The following is a 19,063-nucleotide window of genomic DNA, read 5'->3' on the forward strand; positions in this document are numbered from 1 at the left end:
GCTACAGAGATGGCTCAGTCAGAATATTTGGCTGTGCACATGAGACCCTGAGTTCAGATCTGTAACATCTAATGTAAGAGAGCCCACACAGCGCTGCTATCCCTGTCAATCCCAGCACTAGTGAACAGAGGCAACGGAGATCCCTGCAGTTTACTGGTCAGACAACCCCAGGTTCAGACAGACTTTGTCTCAAAAAATAAACAACTGCGGAAGACTTCTAACGTCGGTCTCCGGCCTCCTTGTGCCCCATAAGGATGCACAAATGTGTACACATATGTACATGACTCCCCCTTTCCTGAGCAAGCTGGAGCAGCTCCCTCCAGCACATCTTAAAAGCCAGATCCATGCCTATTTCTCCCATTTTGGCACTATTACAGGATTCAGACTGTGCAGACGTAAAAGGACTTGGAAGTAGCGGCAGCTCTGCCTTTGAGGGGGTGGAGGGTCTGAGGATGTTGCCAAGATGGTTGTGGAAACAACAAACAACTGTGGTTTTGGTGAAAGACTTCAGCTGTGTTGTTTTATGCCAACAGAAAAAGTACATGTAGAGCTTTTTAGAGAGTAGAATGTGCCATTTCCTTCACCATCATATCCAGCAGTGAAACGGGAGAATCAGAATTGGAAATGTGGACCAAAAATAGAAAAGTGATTTAAAAGGAAACAAAAGTTACTCCGGAAGAGATTAGCTGAAGAAAGAATTCATTATAGTTTCCCCATCCGCTTTACCTTATATGAAAGAGGAGGCTTCAGGCTTCTAGAAGGAAAAAGAGAAAAGGGCTTCACGGGGCGCTCCTGACCCTCCTGTGAAGCCCCTCGCCAGACAGGGCCCAGCCAGTTTGTATGCCATTTTTAGAAAGACAAAAAATGAGAAGTGGCTGAAACAAATGATGATAAAGAAGATGGGATTTTTAAACAGACTGTGTCCATTGTTAAAGGAAATTTCCAAGAGCCTCCTCCCCTCTCCACTCAGACTCAGAAAGACAAAGAGAAGAGGCCTCCAGAGACTCTGAATGCCTGCATATAGCATGTATTCTGAAAAACTGTGATGCTCCCATCATGGGGACAGGCCGTTTTGTATTTTTACAGTAAAGGACAAGCATTGACAAGACTTGTGAGGAAAATGTACTGTTTGTTCTTATGAGGAAGAGTAGTAGTGGTTTTGGCTGTTGTGTCCTTCCTGAAGTTTAGGGCCGTGTTCCAGTGCAGTGGTGGGACCTGCTCTGTCCTCATCCTGGTATCTTCCAGTTTTCAGATGTTATGGTTCCCTTAAACCATAAAAGGATCACCAATAACTGTAACCTTTAATACCTAGCAGAGAAAGGTCCCCAGTCCCCTTTTACCATCTGTGTAGTGGTTGTGACTACTTAACCCCAAACCTACTGAGATTTTAGCCTCTGGTATGTTATGTGGGAGCGAGAAGACAGTTCAGGTGTTAATACAGTTTGATTTTATAATCAAGTACTAATACATATTCAGAAATAGTCTGCTTTCAGTGAAAACGTTACTTTGGTTTTTGGTAGCCTAATTTGATAACTACGCTTGTGTTAGCGTCATTAGTGTGGAATTGTGTTCCAGTTCAAACCATGACTGAAAAATAAACATCTTTGATAAAATTTGTAGGTGAGTCAGGCCTAGATGTTGTAGAGAATAATACCTTTTCATTTGTGTTTGTTTCTGGTACCCTTGAAATGTGCTGCCTGCTTCCCCATAGTCTTTCCTTTCATCTGGTCTTTAATGCACTTGATATTGTAAAATGATGTTCTGAGGCTCAAAGTTTTCTTCGTTCTTTTTTATCTCAGATTACACAATTAAAATCTCTGGCTGCCTCTGTCTCTCCCTCTCCCCTGTTCATCCCACTTTTAAAATGAGTCTCAGTGAACAAATCTACCGGCTTCAAGGTCATTCATTCTTCTGGGTGCCTCAAGAGTCAGCCTTACTTAGCTAATTATAGATAATTTAATGTCTCTATCTAGTAAGTTTAACACCTGGCCTTCCTCAGAGATAGTTTCTACTGACTGTAAATACCCACCATCTGTATAAGAGACAGTATTTATTATTTTTCCATTTAATTTTTAAGTAATTAAATGTGGCAATTGTGACAGTTCTACCCTCTCTGAATCTGTTGTTAATTGTCATTTGATTTGGGAAATGTGTCTTATTTTCCATGTGTGGTCACTGACGTTTCTGTTAAATTTACTGAACAACCATTAGTTTTCTTTGATGCCTGGGACTAGGATTCTTGTCATCTCGGCTAAGAGGTTCTAGGTATCCACTGGACACACCCACACTCCGCTGAGCATTCACAGCTGCACCTGGGCCTTCGCTTGCTTAGAGCTTCGAGTGAGCTATCTCGAGTTCAGGCACTTACTTCATGGAAACTTTTCTTAAACATTTCCTACAGCTGGGGCACAGGGTTGGTCCTCTGAATAGAGTCCCAGGAGTATACTAGAACCTTCCAGAGTTCCTCAAGCCAATAGGTAGCACTTTGATCAGCTTTCTCTTTAAAATGCCTTTTGTTTACTTTGAGTGGTACTGCCTTGGGCAACTTCCACATTAAAAAACTGGTTCTGATTATTTTCAACAAACTTGGCTTGGGGTCAGAGCTATGTGTCCTGGGTCAATTCAAAACTGGGCCAAGTCAAAACAGTCTTTTGCCTGGAGAAGTACCCCAAGGAGCTGCCAGATAGTCAAATGATGACTGTTGTCTGGAAATCAGGCTTCGAAAGAATTCTGCCTCCATTCCTTTTCCAGTGGCTGCTTGGCTAGGTTTTCTCTGTGAGTACAGTGGTCAAGTTGGCCAGTGCCTGGGAATCAGAAGCTTACTAGTTTTTCAAGATCTAACCGGTTCTCTTAAGTAAATGCTCCCCAGATGTCTAGAAAGCTGGCTAAGTTAACTTCTCGGGGTTCCTCACGCCTGCCACAGAGCAGAGGCTGTTTAGCGCTCTTGATCCCGCTGCCTTGCTCTGGCATCCTTGATTTGGTGACTGTGTGTGGTGGTGGTGGTAGTGGTGGTGGGGGTAGTGTTTTTTGTTTTGTTATTGTTATTCCAGAATTAGAAGAGACAATGTGTGAAGAGAAATATGGCCTGGATTCTGTTGTTGCTCTCTCTTGTCTGGCAATTGGATGTTGGTATTTCCATTTGTGGAGGGAAGTTGTAGATACATTTCGCATCTCCCCACCTGCAGCGTGAGCCTCTGGGAAGTGAGTACTCCACCTGTGGGCGTGCTCTGCTCCTTCTGGAAGAGAAGCCTTAACTTCTGCAGACTTCAGCTTGTTGCCTGTAGTCTGCTTGGCACCATGTCCCCTGTCTAAGCCATGTTCTCTGCCCAGCTTTCTCCTGCCCACCAAAGACCAGGCTGACTTTCCCATCAACATGCTAGTATGTTTAAAATTACTTAAACATTCCTTGAAGATGTTCAGGAAAATTTGATGTTAATATTTTTTTTTTTCCTTTTTTTCAGAGCTGGGGACTGAACCCAGGGCCTTGCTCTTGCTAGGCAAGCGCTCTACCACTGAGCTAAATCCCCAACCCCTGATGTTAATATTTTATATATGTTGTGATATGCTTTACTGTCATTATGAAGGTCACCATTGGTGCTTTTTATTTTCTATATAGCACTAGAAATAGTTTGAACCATCTTACTGTCTGTCCTATGTAGTCCCATGGTTTGCTTGGTGTTTTTTTTTCTCCTCTTGTCAAGTTTCTTTATAGCAGTGCTGAATGAGCTCTGTGTAGAGTGCATTTAAAACTCACCACTTTTCAGGGATTGACACTGGGTATGATATGCATAACCTAAAATTTACTAATGCCATTTCCTTTTAGCCACGTACCTCAGCTGGGTTAAACCTATGCATTTCGTTCTTCAGGAATGAATACCATAGTTCATTGCAGTAGTTGCTATGCACACAATGCTGTATTGCAGTAATAATCCGGACTGTAGCAGAGCTGGCTGGTTCATTAAGGGGGAGGCATGTTTATCAGTGGTGGGAGTTGATACCATGCTTATACTTCCGTTCGCTCCATCCCGCTCAACTTCACTGCTCATATGCAACATGTTTAACTCACACCTCTTTTGCAGGATGCAATGCAGGCAGGAATTAACTCGGGGACAGCTATGTCAAGAGGATTGTATCAACCAGCAACAATCTTTATGGGCCGCCAAATGTCAGCCATCTCAAGCATTGAAGATTTCAGTACAGAGCAGAAATCTAACCAACCCACAAAGAACTTTTCAATCTCTGACCCACATTCACACCAACAGACAGCCCAGAGCAGCTGTGTGACAGACAGCTGTGTAGTGCAGACTAATGGTGACACACAGTGCTTAAATAAGTCTGACAAAATACATGGAAAGACATCTCTTCAGACTGGTGAGAAAACGCCAGTCACAAGCTGTGTATTGTCTGAGGGAGAACAAACTCATTGCTTGGAGATAGGAAGCACCACACGTCACAGCAAGAGTAATTTATCTGAAGGCAGAAAGTCTGCTGAACTCCATTCCTTGCTACAGGGAAGATTAAGTCCAGAGAACAGAATCACTGATTTAAAGTATGACAGTTCCAGCAGATCAGAGGGATCAGACAGAGAAATACTGACACAAGAACATATTGAAGTCGAGGAAGAAAGAGCCAACCCGCTGGTCCCCATGATATCAGTTTCAGAACACTGTCTATCTGCAAAGAAGTGGGCTGGAGAGAAGCATTCTGCTTGGGAAGCTTTCTCAGGTGAGATGGCACACCGGTGTGTTTGCCCATTTTCCTTAGTGCCTAGCTTTTCTCATCGCGATCTATAAATTCATCTCTTTGAGCAAAGAAGTGACTTCATCAATGAGTTTCATCCTAATAACTTCTTATTTTTGTTTATGGAAATATTTCAAAAGATTTCAAATTCACCAATTTTTTTTTTAAAGATTTATTTTATTTATATGAATACACTGTAGCCAGAAGAGGGATGGTTGTGAGCCACCATGTGGTTGCTGGGAATTGAACTCAGGACCTCTGGAAGAGCAGTCAGTGCTCTTAACCACTGAGCCATCTCTTCAGCCCTTTTTTTTTTTTTTTTTTTTAAATATTTATTTATTTATTTTGTGTATAAGTACACTATAACTGTCTTCAGACACACCAGAAGAGGGCATCAGATCTCATTACAGATGGTCGTGAGCCACCATGTGGTTGCTGGGATTTGAACTCAGGACCTCGGGAAGAGCAGTCAGTGCTCTTAACTGCTGAGCCATCTCTTCAGCACCAATTTTTAAAATCATGTTTAAAAAGCATTTAAAATATTTTTAAGGGTTGAAAGTATTCAGCTCAATAGCGGATACGTACTTATTAGGAGGCCCTGGGTTCATTTGATCTTCAGCACCATTCAATTTATACATTTTTTAAAAGAACAAATTTTTTAAACATTTAAATACTCTTAATCGTGGACTGTTTCTACATTTTTAACGCATTTGTATATGTGCGTATAAGTGTATTTATTTGGGGGGCAGTGCATGTATGTGTATGTGGAGGGAAACCAGAGGACAAGCCCAGGTGTCAACTTTACAAAGAAAGCTACCTAGGTCCTTTGCGACTGGGCCTCTTACTGATCTGGAGTTCACCAGTTAGTCTACACTGAATGGCCAGTGAACCACAGAATCTTCCTGTCTCTGCCTCACCAGCTCTGGGAATAGAAGCATACCATGGAGCCTGCATCTTTATGTGCATTGAACTCATGGCTTCATGCCTCTGAGGCAAGCGCTTTATTGACTGAGCTATCTCCCAGTCCTGTGCTTCTGCACATTTGTTGCTTTTGGAGTTTTTTTGTTTTGTTTTGTTCCTCTTTTTGTTTTTCTTGAAACAGAGTCTCACTGTGTAGCCCTGGGAAGTCTTGAACTCTCTAAGTAGACCAAGTTGACCCTGAACTCAAGAGATCCTCCTGCCCCTGCTGAGATCCAGCATCACATCTGATAGGTTTCTATACATGTTTTAAAGGATGAAATTCTGTTCTGTGTTCCTTAGACCCTCAGAGCTTTGTGAACAGCAGTGCATGCATTTCTCCTCTTGCAGATGATCTTGACCATGGGGACCCGAAGTCACAGAAGTCCTTCCTAAAAATTCAGGAAGAACAGGAGGAGGACAGCTCATGCAGCAGCAGTGACCTCACAGTTTCTGTGAGTGAGGACGATCTGATTTTAGAGAATCTGGAGGCACTGTTGAATCCAGGAGCCAAGATGGCGGGTAAAGATGTAATGCAGGCCTCACCATCAGTCCGCACTGAACCGAGACAGGATTCAATCTTCACTGACTATGTTTTGCAGACCCAAAGCTTTCCTGATTCAAAAAGGGAACCCTCCCCAGACTCAGCACGACAGTAAGCCATTCTTTTTTTCATAATCATTCTGTTTTCAGTTGTACTTGGCTCTTAAAGTCCATTCCACTCAGAAAATTTTATTGAACACCCAACAAAGGTTGTTCAGGTTGCCTAATCATATAAATAGGCTTTGGGGTAAATTCTTGTTTGCTTCCTTTCCTTCTTTCTTCCTTTCCTTTTTGTAAAATTTAAGGTAGCTTTTAAAAGTCTGAGTGTTATTGAACTGTGGTGGTTAACTGTTTATAATACCCAGGCAGTGCTGAGAAATGCACAAGTCACTTGGCCTAACCCTTACCCTTATTTTTTTTGAGCCCCCTACCATTATTCTTTTTTTTTTTTTTTAAATGATGTTAACATTAGCCCCCAACAAAAGAAAAAAGTAACTAAACTTACTAGGAAATTCAATTTTGGGAACTCAAAACTTTGTATCTGAATACACACTTAACCCTTGCTTTCCGTAATACCTTTTTTCCCCATGCCGTAAAATAAGATAATACTGGGGCTGAAGATAAGGCTTAGTGGCTAAGAACACTGACTGCTCTTCCAGAGGAGACCCAGGTTCAATCCCCAGCACTGACATGGCAGCTCACACTGTCTATAACTCTAGTATTTGACACCCTCACACAGACATTCAGGCAAAATACCAATGCACATAAAGTAAAAGCAAATTATTTTTAAAAAATGAGGTAATACTAATCCTTGTTTCTCTTAGTCAGACTTCCTTTTCTGGGTGTAAATATGAGAATTCCTAGTGTTCAGTTAGAGCTTCAGTGTAGTACATTTTGAGCACTTAACAATGTCCAACTCATAAAAGGTAAGGTATGTGTTTTTATAAGTAATTGGAAATTTTGGACCAAATAGAACTTCGTTGGAAGTTTTTCTGTATTTTCTGAGTAGAAAACTTACTAGGTATTGAAAACAAATTCTGTGATTGAAGTAAACCAACCAATCAAATCAACTAGAAACATCAAATCCCCTTTAGGAGGAGAAAAAGCCTGAATAAATAGCTTATGATAGGCCTTCCCTTTTATAAGTAAATAAACTAAGACCAGGAATGCAGCAGCATCACATAGACCTTGGGGGCAGAACACACACACACACACACATACCACACACACACACACACACACACACACACACACACACACACACACACACACACACACACACACACACACTGGACTTGCCTCCCTAACTCCTGACCTCCCAGCTTTCCATTGCATCAACTTGCTGATTACCTTCCATCCTAGCAGGGTGAGGCAGTGAATGTCAATGTGAATGTCTTCTAAAAGCAGATGCAGAGTACAAGCCGTGTGCACAGAAGTGGCTGGCTGCTCTCACTGAGAAATTGGATGCCTTGGAGAGAGAAACCCAGAGGATTTTTCTATTATTATGCTTCTCATATCAAAGAATTTGTAGGTGTTACATCACACAGAAGTGCATCAGAAACATGACTAGAGGTAGAATGTGTCTGTTTGTGTTTGCAGGCTTCTTCTCCTGGTAACCTGCTGAGCAGGGTGGTACTTCAATGGCGAACTTAGGACCAGTGTATTCACCTAAGACTCTTAGGGTACCTTTTCTCACATTGTGTAAAGCTTTGCCTCTGTTTTCTGTTTTCAGTTGTAAATTCTAAGTGCTAAATGTTGGCAGGATTTTGGTGTTGTCATTTTTATGCCCCATCACTGGATTTTCTGTTTTGTCATATTTGTCCTTCCTCACCTGCCTAAGGCAATCTAGACCCGTGTTAGATTGTCTCCCTACTGATTGGTTGTAGCTGACTGACAGTCAGTAGCTGGATAGGAAGGAGGAGAGCAGAACTTCCCAGACAGAAAGAAGGACACAGGGGAAGAAAACATAGTTGGAGATTCAAGAGCAGACACAGACAGGAGCAGACACCAACTGCAGCAGAACAAAGACCTAGACCTAACCACACAACAGGTTGGAGACTAGATAGTGTAAGTTAAACAGTAGCGGGAGACTGTCTCAGCTAAAGACCCAGGCTTTTAACTATATTAATAACCTCCATGTCATCATTTATACCACTGGTGGCCCGCAGAAGGTGTGGGACTTGATGATTTTCTGAGGTAAAAGAGTTGGAACATGCTGAAATCAGGAGTATTCTTTGTCCCAATCTCCTGCATGAATGTCTTTTTCCTATAATCCCAAATCTAAGTACCTGAGTTTTTCAATATAGTTTTCAAATAGTATTGGAAATTTGGTGAAATTTTCAGTATTCATGATGATAACTTCCCCTCCTCAAAATGAAGATGTCAGTCAAAAGTGGTTAATTACCGTTCTGTTAAATTTGAGCCTATTGATTTTCGGTGGTAAAACACTCTCTATAAATTAGTTTGAAGGAGGTTTTCTTTTTATTACACTTATTTATTTAGTATGCATGTGGCAGTGGCTTGCACATGCTATGGCACAAATATAGAGATGGACAGACAACTTGTAGGAATCAGGTCTTTTCTTCCATCATGCGGGTCCTGGGGGTGAACTCAGGTCACCAGGTTTGGCTGCAAGCACCTTTACCTGCTGAGCCTGCTGTGCTGATTTTTTATGCTTTTAATTTTAAAAAATAGTTTTATCAAGATATAGTTTATATGCTATTCGTCTCTGTTTAGAGTATACAGTTCAATGGATTTGAGTATATTGCACCATTAATTTTGAGTCCTATAAGCAATATATAACGTGAAATTTGCCATTGTAAAATACACAATTTAATAACACTAATTACATTCATGGTGTATAGTTAAAATTGATACTCTGAACAATTCTTGTAAGTATAGTCATTCTTGTCCCTTTTTATGTCTACCCGTTCCAGTTCGCATATGGCTTTGAGGTTCATCCATGTTATGTATCAAAATCTCATTTCTTTTTATGATTGAATAATATTTCTATATATGGACATACCACAAATAATTTGTGTATTTAACTCTTAAGATACTTGGGTTGGTAATCAAGTGTTTTGAGAGCCTGGAGAGATGGCTCAGTAGTTAAGAACATATAACTTGTAGAGAACTTGAGTTCAGTTTCTAGTCCTTGTTTTAGGCAACTCACAATTTCCTATAACTCCAGCTACAGGATATCCAGTACCCTCTTCTGACCTCTGTAGGCACAAACCCACACAGCAAGCACATACATACAGCTAAGTAGAAAAATAAAATAAAATCTTGCTGGGTATGGTGGTGCACAGCTTTAAATCCAACACTTTCTCGATAGAGCCTCTTTGAGTTAGAGGCTGTCCTGGTCTATGTAGTGAGTTCCAGGCCAGTAGGAGCTACATAGTGAAACCCTGTGTCACAATAAATAATAAACAAATGAATAAAATCTCTTTTTTAAGCCAAGTTTCCAGGCCCAATCTCATAGATGAGTTCAGATATTGAAAACTGGTCCATATAGTTTCTCCAGCATAAGTCTAATGAAGTAACTCTTCTTCCAAGGAAACATGCCAAGGGCAGGACAGAAAGCCCAGCATTTAAAGGTGCTTGCTCTACAAACCTGGTGATCAAAATTCAATCCTTGAAACCCACCTAAAGTTGGAAGGAAAGAATCAATTCCACAAAGTTCTCCTTTGACATGTATATGTACTCTCTGTCATGCCACCTTCACACCATACATGTGTTCATGTGTGCATAAACACACACATATGAATAGTAAATAAACTAAAAAAAAAGAACATATACTAAGTGAAATAGTAAAGTAATTGTTACAAAAAAGGGTGGTTTTGAATCTCCTCATTTTAAAGAATAGATACATTGAGTACAAGTGGATATATAGCCCCATGGTTTGAATCATCACTACCTTTGTTATTTTCCATTAACAGGTCCATGGTCACTTGGGGACCACAGGAGTGACGTGGCCTCATGTCTCTCATCATTTGGAAGGTCACTAGTGGTAACATGGCCCTAAGACAGCATGGAGGAAAGCCCTATTTCCCCAGTGCTTGCTTTGGCTTTCTTCTGTGCTTTTGGCTAGAATCTGGCCTCCTTTTTAGGCAAATGCTCTGTTACAGAGTTGCCCTCAGCCCTGCATGGGTGCTGTGCAGGTGTCTTGCGTCACGTTTGCTGACATTGCATTGGATAAAGAGTCACATAACCCAGTCCTTCTCTTAGGCTTTCAAAGTTGCATTGCAAAGGCATGTGCACATGGGATGGGAAATGTATGGTTTTCTTTTTCAGTCTATTCTAGTACTTCAGAGCAAACTCAGATGAAGAAAAGCTCTGAGGATCCAGAGAGTCAGGAAAACTTGTGGGAGACTCAGTGAAGCTTCTTGAAGTCTAAATAGGCTTTAAAGTAGGAGGGAAAGGGCAGGTATATAGACACAAAGGACACAAGGGTATGGGCTTAGTCCTACCCCTTATCCCCTGTGAGAACTCACTGAGGAGGGATTCTGGAAGTTAAGGGTTCCAGCATCTACAGGGCAAGTGCTAATGGACCTTGAATAATGAATTTGGAGTTCAATTTCTGTGTCACATGGGATGTTTGAAGATTATTTTAAGAGAACAGTGTGAGGAGTGGCCTACTTTACGAGGATTAGATAGCATTGACTTCTCAGGATTAATTCTCTACATGGTAGGCAGAATTCTAAGATGGCTCCAAGTTTCCTGCCCGCTGCTGTACATCACCTGCATAATCCCCCAGCCTCGAATGTCAGAGAGTTTGGTAGATTTCATTCCTGACTGTTCTATATTCTGTGACAGATAAAGGGTTCTGTAGATTTTCTGAAGGTCCTGAATCAATTGGCTTTGGGCTAATCATGATTATTCTTTCAGGTAGGCCTGATCAGACGAGATCTTTTAAAAAGACTAGATTGTGAGTAGATGAGATAGACTCAAGGAAGCAAAATGCCATCTTGTGGCAGGGACTAGTTTTTATACCCTCCAGGCATAGAACATTTCAGTTCTCCAGAGGTAAGAAAAAGACTCATGGATTTGGATCTTAAGTGAGATTGCAGCCCCAGCAGACACCTTAATTTCAGGCCAGTGAGACTTGAGCAAAGGGCCTCAGTCACCCACATCACGATCCTGATCCATAGAAACTGTGAGCTCATAGATGGCATTAGGGGCCAGAGTTGTGGTGATTTGCTACACAGCAGTAGAAGGTGAATGTAAGAATTGAAGCAAACTTTATATCTCTGCAAGCAGAGATGTGAGCAGAACATCTGTCCACAACGACAAGGTTGAGTTATATGTTTAGTTTTCGGTGTGAGAGCACATGGTGACAATGTATATAGCCGATGGGAGCCCAGTAGCCAAGATAACCTGGTCTTTCTCTCACCTCTCACCCACCATGTTCTGAGTGAATGAGTAGAGCATGGTAGGTAGAGACCAGAAAGTAGTTGTGCACATCTGGCAACAGCAGCTTTTCCTCCTGTTGTGCTTCTCCGCTTTGTCTCTAGGAGGTGCAGCATGTATTGAGCTTCTTTGTCTTTTGTTTTTCTTACAAACACATATTTCCACATCGTGGCGGTATGCAGAATGGGTTAGAATACTTGCACTGTGCAGAATCCCCTGTGCTCCATCTATACAGCTCTCTTCTCCTCTGGACTGTTGGCAAGCACTATCCAGTCTTAAATATTGAATTTTTAAATTTTTTTGAGATTATAATGTAATTATATTCTTCCCTTCTTTCTTCCTTTCCTGAACCTCCCATGTACCCCTCCTCTTGCTCTCCTTCAAATTCATGGCCTCTTTTTATTTGTGTGCGTGTGTGTGTGTGTGTGTGTGTGTGTGTGTTGTATTCCTAAACATAAATACAACCTACTCAGTCTGTATAATACTAGTTCTATCCATGTTTCCTGGGATGGCCATTTGGTGTTGAATAATCAGTTGATCTGGTCTTCCTTGGGGAACACTGTTTCTCTCACTTTCAGGTTCCCTAGTTGCCTGTAGTTCTTGGTCTAAGGATGAGGCTTTGTGGGCTTTTCCCTGTCTACTTTGGCATATCTATTATTGTTCTTGTTCAGGTCATATTTCGACAGCCATGTTGATGAGACTTTGTGGGTATAGCTTGTGACATAACTAAGAGACACCATCTCATAGCAAACTCCAGCCCTTAAAGTCTTCCTGCCCTACCTTTGAGTGTGAGGTGCAGTTACTGTGATATAGATATAGCCATCACACCTGCCTCCACAGTTGTTGAATTCTGACTGTTCATTTTTCTTATTGTTGAATTTTAATTAACATTCTGATTGGTGTGGTCTTCAAGCATTGTTCTTACTAGGGGCTTTGGCTATTTAGTGTACCAGAGGCAAAAGAATGTGGCAGGCAGCCTTTCATACTGGATTGTTTTGTGCAACATTCATCCTAGGTTTCTTCTTGTCATTCCATGGCTTGCTAGCTTATTTTCTTTCTAACAATGAATTATATTCTAGTATATGGATATGTCACAATTTATGTATCCATTTACCTATTACTGGACACCTTAGTAGCTTACAGGTTTTATCAGTTATAAAGAAAACTACTGTTCAGGGTTTTTTTCCCCATAGACATACATACTTTCAACTTAACTGGGTATTCAAGAGAGCACCTGCTGGGCTGTTGAGCCCAGCCAAGTCTCAGTTTAGCTTTAAAAGAAACTTCCAAATTACTGTACCAGTTTACATTATCACCATCAATGAATGAGAATTCTGATTGCTCCAGTTCATATTAGCATTTGCATTTGGTTTTCTTGTGTTTTGTTTTGTTGGTTCTGTTTTTAATTTTAGTTATTAAGTGGATATGTAGTATCTCATTAATTTGCAGTTTATTAATGTAAAGTGATATTGGGATTCTTTTCATATACTTATTTTATACCTATGTATCTTTAATGAATCTATATAGATCTCTTACCATTTAATTTTTTTAATTTACAAAACATTTTATGTGTACGGGTGCTCTGCCTATATGTGTGTCTCTGTACTACGTGTATATTAATCCACACAGATGCTAGAAGAGGGCATTGGATCCTCTGTAACTGGACTTACAGATGATGTTGAGCTACCATGTGACCACTGATACTTGAATCTGGGTCCTCTGAAAGAGCAGCAACTGCCCTTAACTACTGAGCCAACTCTTCAGCCTTCTCTTCTCCATTTTTAATTCTGTTAATTTTTCTTATTGTTGAATTTTAATTAAGATTTCTCTATTTTGAGTACTAGCTTTATATTTTAAGTTCTAGTTCTTTATTAAATGGGAATATGTCTTCTCTTGGGTTTTGTTTTTCTCGTTGTTGTTTGTTTGTTTGTTTTATTTGTTTTTTATTTTTAGTTTCCAGGTAGAGATTACAGATACTTGGTAAAATTCATTCTCTAACTGTTCGCTAGCATTCACCAATGAAACAATTTGGAAGGTTAAACATTGACTCAGCTTATTCAGTGGCTGTAGGCCTATTTAAGTGATATATTTCTTCTTGCATGTGATAGATTCTATCTTTAAGTCATCTGTCCATTTCGTCTAATTATCGGATTGGTAGACATATACTTGTTCATATTCTGTTCTTTTATTCTCCTTTTGATATTTGTAACATCAGTAATGAAGACTGGTCATTTATGAATTTTGTGACTTCTGATATTTGTTCCCTATCCTCTGCTAGTCTGATATAAATAAATATTTGTCTGCCCCACCCCCATACACACACCAATTCTTTTGTTGAAACTCTTAACTACCAACATATGGAATAAGGCCTGTGAGAAGGTCCCAAAGGTTGTCTGAGGTCATAAAGGTGGCACCTTAATCTCAGAGGGCTGGTGCCTGTACAGAGCTCTCCTCTGCACATGAGGATACATAGAAGGTGCCCAGCTGCAGGCCTTCTCAGGAACTGAATTGGTCACCCTGATCTTGGACTTCCCACCCCAAAATTATGAAAAATACAACTGAGTTATACCCACCAAGTCTGTAGTATCTCTCATAATTTGGCCGAAAATCATATTTCTTAATCATAATAATTATTTTGTTATTTTAATTTGTCAAGGCATGTGATGTTCTTGGGATGGTCTCAGTATGTGCTCTGTGTGAGTTTAAGACTAGATCATGGTGGCATTGGACGTAGTAGTCCACACGCTTCAGTTATATGTCACTGCTGCTGCTGTTTAGTTTGCCCCACTTCATGATTGACTGTGCACTGGGGCAGTCAGCTACTGATAGAGGTGGGTTCAGGTCTTAAACTGTAATTGTGCTTTTAGCTCTCTAAGATTCTGCCAGTTTTAATCTATGAATTCTGATTTCATTAAGCATGTAGAGATTTCTATGTATAGAATTTTTGGGCATTTATCTTGGCATCCCATGATTGTTCCAGATTCTGTTTTGAGGTGTGCTAGTTATTTTGGGCCTCTTAGCCATTTTTACTTTAGGTATTCTCTCTGTTTCTCTTCTAGTTTGCTCTCCTCCTGCTATCTCAACAGCGGGCATGCATATCGTTTGTGCTAGTTTCACACAAACTACATATCGTTCTTGTATATCGTTCCCCCTTTTCCTTCTTTCTCTTTACATATCACTTCTGGGATATTTTGACATTATCCTCAAGTTCACTGAATCTCATGCTTTTGCTCCCGGACGTCTCCATTTTGCCCATGTTGACTCTAAGCTCCAGTGCTCAAGGAAGAAAGAAGCAGTAACCTTTGTCTTGACATCTCACTTGGCCACTGATTGCTTGCTTGCTTTCTCTCTCTTTCTTCCTTTCTTCCTTCCTTTCTTTCTTCTCCCTTCCTTCCTTCCTTCCTTCCTTCCTTCCTTCCTTCCTTCCTTCCTTCCTTCCTTTCTTTCTTTCTTTCTTTGTGCACTCTGGGCAAAATGCCACTGAGCAACATCCTTAACCTCTTGGACTTTTTTTTCTTTTTAAAAAACATGTTAAAAATTTTATTCTCCCACTACCACCCCGTGTGTGTGTGTGTGTGTGTGTGTGTGTGTGTGTGTGTGTGTGTGTGTGTGTGCGCGCGCAGTTGTGTGCACCAGTGCCACTTTTGGGTGTCAGTTTTCCTCCCCATCATGAGGTCTGGCTATCCGCTTTGTTTGAACTCAGGCAATCCGCTTTGTGCAGTGGGCACTTTTACCTGCTAAACCAGCTTGCTGCTCCTCTCCTCCACTGTTTTTTAAATTTTCTCCTTTCTACTAGTAAACTCAGCACACTTTTTTAAGGCAGAGTTGGGGTTTATCATAAAGATTTTGATATAAAGATTTAAGCCTGAGCGTGTATACAGAGGTGCTCAGGGATAGGATAAGATACATGCAAGACTCAAGTGCATCACAGACCTCCTGCATTGAGTTTGCCTCTTAGCGTTTTTGTTGTGAAATTATGTAGATGAGGAGGACATGGTGGCCCTTCCTTGTAAGTACTTGGGAGGCTAAAACAGACAGACTGAGCCAGCCTAGGATAATAATGAGGTAGATGGTTACCTAGGCTACACAGTCATACTATGTCTCCAAAAGTAACAACAGTAGCAAAACCAAAACAATTATGAGGAGGAAAAGAGGAAGATAAAATTATTCTTCCTATGCCTATGTATTAAAGTTAAATTATTCTCTCTTCTAGTTACACTGTCATAATTAAAAATTTAGTTTCTTTAAGTTTTTACTTTAAAATTTCCTGATCATTTGCTGAGCCCAATGCTCTATACTGTGAGCGATGGGGTTTTGTGACTGTTTATTCTGATTCGTCAGTGTTCCTTTGAATCTAGATGGGTTTATGTCTTCTTTAGATGAGTAAAGCATGATGGGATAGCTGCTGCATGACCTATAACAGCCGTGTTAAAACAGGCAGCTAAGTTATAATGGACCGTGCACCTTTCTACCATGTTTGCCAGAACACTCAGTTTTGAGCCATGATCCAGTCTATTAGAAATCTGACTTCTGGGGTTGGGGATTTAGCTCAGTGGTAGAGCGCTTGCCTAGCAAGTGCAAGGCCCTGGGTTCGGTCCCCAGCTCCAAAAAAAAAGAAAAGAAAAAAAAAGAAATCTGACTTCTGAGGCTGCTGTCTGTACTAAAGGAATGATGTGTAGATGTGTTGTATCTTCCCATTTCGGCTGTTCCCACCAAAGTGCCAGATACAAAGGAGAAGTCTTCTAGGACTTGGTTAACAGGTCATTCTACAATGTCATCAAATGATCTCTCCTGATAATGTAACACAGAAGGTCATTCCGCCACGCTCTGCCTGGTTCCTAACTTAAAAAACTGAGAGATACAATAAGTTGTAGTTTTAACCTCCAGAGTTTTGGGTGCAGCTGGTTATGAACCTGTGAGTAACTGAGAAAGCACTATGTTAATTGAACAGTAAGCATGAGCCTCTGATATGTACCAGGATTGATTGTTTTACCCCTGTGGTAATATTGACCATGCATGTGTAGAAGTGGGAAGGAAAAAATACAAACCAATGAACATTCTGCTAAAAGTATTATGAAAAAGAATAATGATGTTGAGTAGCTAGAAAAGGCATGGGCACCTTTAATAGAAGATAGGAAGAGAAAGGCCTTCTGTAAGGTGGAATTTGATTAGAGACCTGAAGTATATAGGAAAGCCGTATTACTTGTGTTCATATATTCTATGTCCACTTAATCTGCTCTGTGCTTTACCATTTTATTTTTGCCCTGTTGTATTTTTCCTTTATTTACAATTTCTCTTTCCAAATATATCTGAGAAAGGGAAGGAAGAACAAGAGCAGGAGACAGCACCATCGTGGTCTTTTTGGAGATGTGAAAAATTTTGGATTGTACTTCAGTGAAAATAAAGGACCACTGTTGCAGAACCCAAATAACTACGCAAATCGTCCCGCTGTCCTCGTTACCTGCCCCAGTGTTCTGTGTTCCCGAATGAAAGACACAGATAGACAGACAGATAGACAGACAGATAGAGACACAGAGAAAGAGAGAGAGAGAGAGAGAGAGAGAGAGAGAGAGAGAGAGAGAGAGAGAAAAGAGAGATGTTTTAAAGAGCTCAAGGCTGGATCACTTCCAAACTTCATGTGGCTAACACTCTCCCCTCCGATATTTCTGAGTTATTACTTAACTAAAACCTATATTCCATCTTAGCTACCCAGATCCAGACCTGCAGCCCTCTCAGGCTGTTTCCTAGCACCTATGTGGTTGCCATATTCTCTGTTTGGCATCTCTCAGACACAGCCTCTATTCCTTTCCCAGTATGGAGACTCTCTTTCTCTCCCCATTCCTTCCTCAGTCCATTACCTGGGAATTCTAAAGTCCCACCTCTGTCTCCCTGCCCAGCCATTGGCCACTGGACCAGCAACTTTATTTACCAATCAAAACCACCCGAGGGCAGGGTCCCTCAGTGTCTCATGTGCTAATTCTCAATTCTCGTGCAATTTGGGGGACTAAATTAATATAATACATGTAGCATTAGACCAAATCAAACACAGACCACTGTATTAGAAAGTAACTGAAGAAAAGGGAACAAGCAGGGAGCCCTGTGGTCCAGGAAGAGACACTGATATCTTGGCCTAGGGTGGCAGTGGCAGAATGGTGTTCTCTGCTCCCCCAGCACTGCGATTGCAGGTGCATGGCATCACACCCAGCTCTTTATTACCTGGGTGCTGGGGACCCAGGTCCTCAGGCTTGTCACACAATTTACTCATTGAGTCATTCATTGCCCCCAGCTTCCTCACCCCATTGCTTGATTTTTGTATGTTGGTTAATCCTTGCATAAATTCCACTGAATACTGGTGTATGATCTTTCTGATGTGTTATTGACGGTGTGCTTGACAGTTGGGAGGAGGTTTTGGTTTGCTTTAGTTTTGGGGTATTGTGTTTGTTTTTGTTTTTGATGTATTGAGATAAAGTTTCTCAATATAGTCTAGGCTAGCTTGGAACTCCTTAGTAGACCAGGCTTGCCTTGAAGTCGTAAGATTCACTTGCCTCTCTCTCTGCTTCCTGAGTGCTGGCATTAATGACCTGCAACGCCACACCCGACTCTTGATAGTTTTGCATTAGGAATATCAGTTTGCACTTTTCTTTTTTGTTGTATCTTTGTCTGGCTTTGGCATCAGGGTAATGCTGGCTTAGTAAAATGAATTTCTAACTTTCCATTTTATAAGAGTTTGAGAAGGAGTGATGTTAAAATATTTTGCAAAAACTACCGGTGAGGCATCAGACCCTGAGCTCACTTTTTAGTGGGAAACTGTGAGTACTGATACAGTCTCCTCACTGGATACATCTAGCAAGACTTTATGGCTTTCACAATTTGATCTTGTTGGGTTGTCACACCCCCTTCTTTATTACTAATTTTTCTTGAGACTGTTTTCAATGTGGTATCATTGTTTTATTTAAAATATTTTAATAAAGTTAACATCTAAAGTGTTAATAATACCTTCTGTTCATGAGTGTAGAGAGGATCTCACTGTATATCACAGACTAGAGTTGAACTTCCACATTTTCCTTTCTTAGCCTCCTGAGTACTGGGTTTACAGGGATATACCACCATCTGATTTTCAATTCTTTTATTTTTAGTTGGTGAATAATTGTAAATAATTTTAATGGGTACAACATGAAATTTGAATATGTAATGTTATGATAATATCAAGGTAATTGACATATCATACTAAACATCTCTTTTTCTTAATTTACTAGTAATTTGTCAGCTTGTGTGTGTATGTATGTATGTATGTGGGTGTATATGTGTGTATTACATGTGTGCCTCTGAGTATGTAAATGTACTGTGTGTGTAGGGCCTGTGGAGGGCCAGAACAAGTTGTAAGATCCCTTGAAACTGGAGGTATGGATGATAT

At 40.7% G+C, this 19,063-nt stretch overlaps 1 protein-coding gene across 2 annotated transcripts in view; it reads left to right on the forward strand.

The window, feature by feature from the left end:
* The window catches only part of Kiz (kizuna centrosomal protein), a 98,970-nt gene that overhangs the window by 26,651 nt on the left and 53,256 nt on the right, over window positions 1-19,063 (forward strand). For both annotated transcript variants that reach the window (XM_032904354.1, XM_032904355.1), the window contains exons 5-6: window positions 4,080-4,725; window positions 6,049-6,352. In XM_032904354.1, the coding sequence (XP_032760245.1) occupies window positions 4,080-4,725; window positions 6,049-6,352 (950 nt within the window). The remainder of the gene's footprint in view (window positions 1-4,079; window positions 4,726-6,048; window positions 6,353-19,063) is intronic.

Source organism: Rattus rattus, chromosome 5, assembly GCF_011064425.1.
Source record: "Rattus rattus isolate New Zealand chromosome 5, Rrattus_CSIRO_v1, whole genome shotgun sequence".
In the NCBI taxonomy this organism is placed as follows: Eukaryota; Metazoa; Chordata; class Mammalia; order Rodentia; family Muridae; genus Rattus; species Rattus rattus.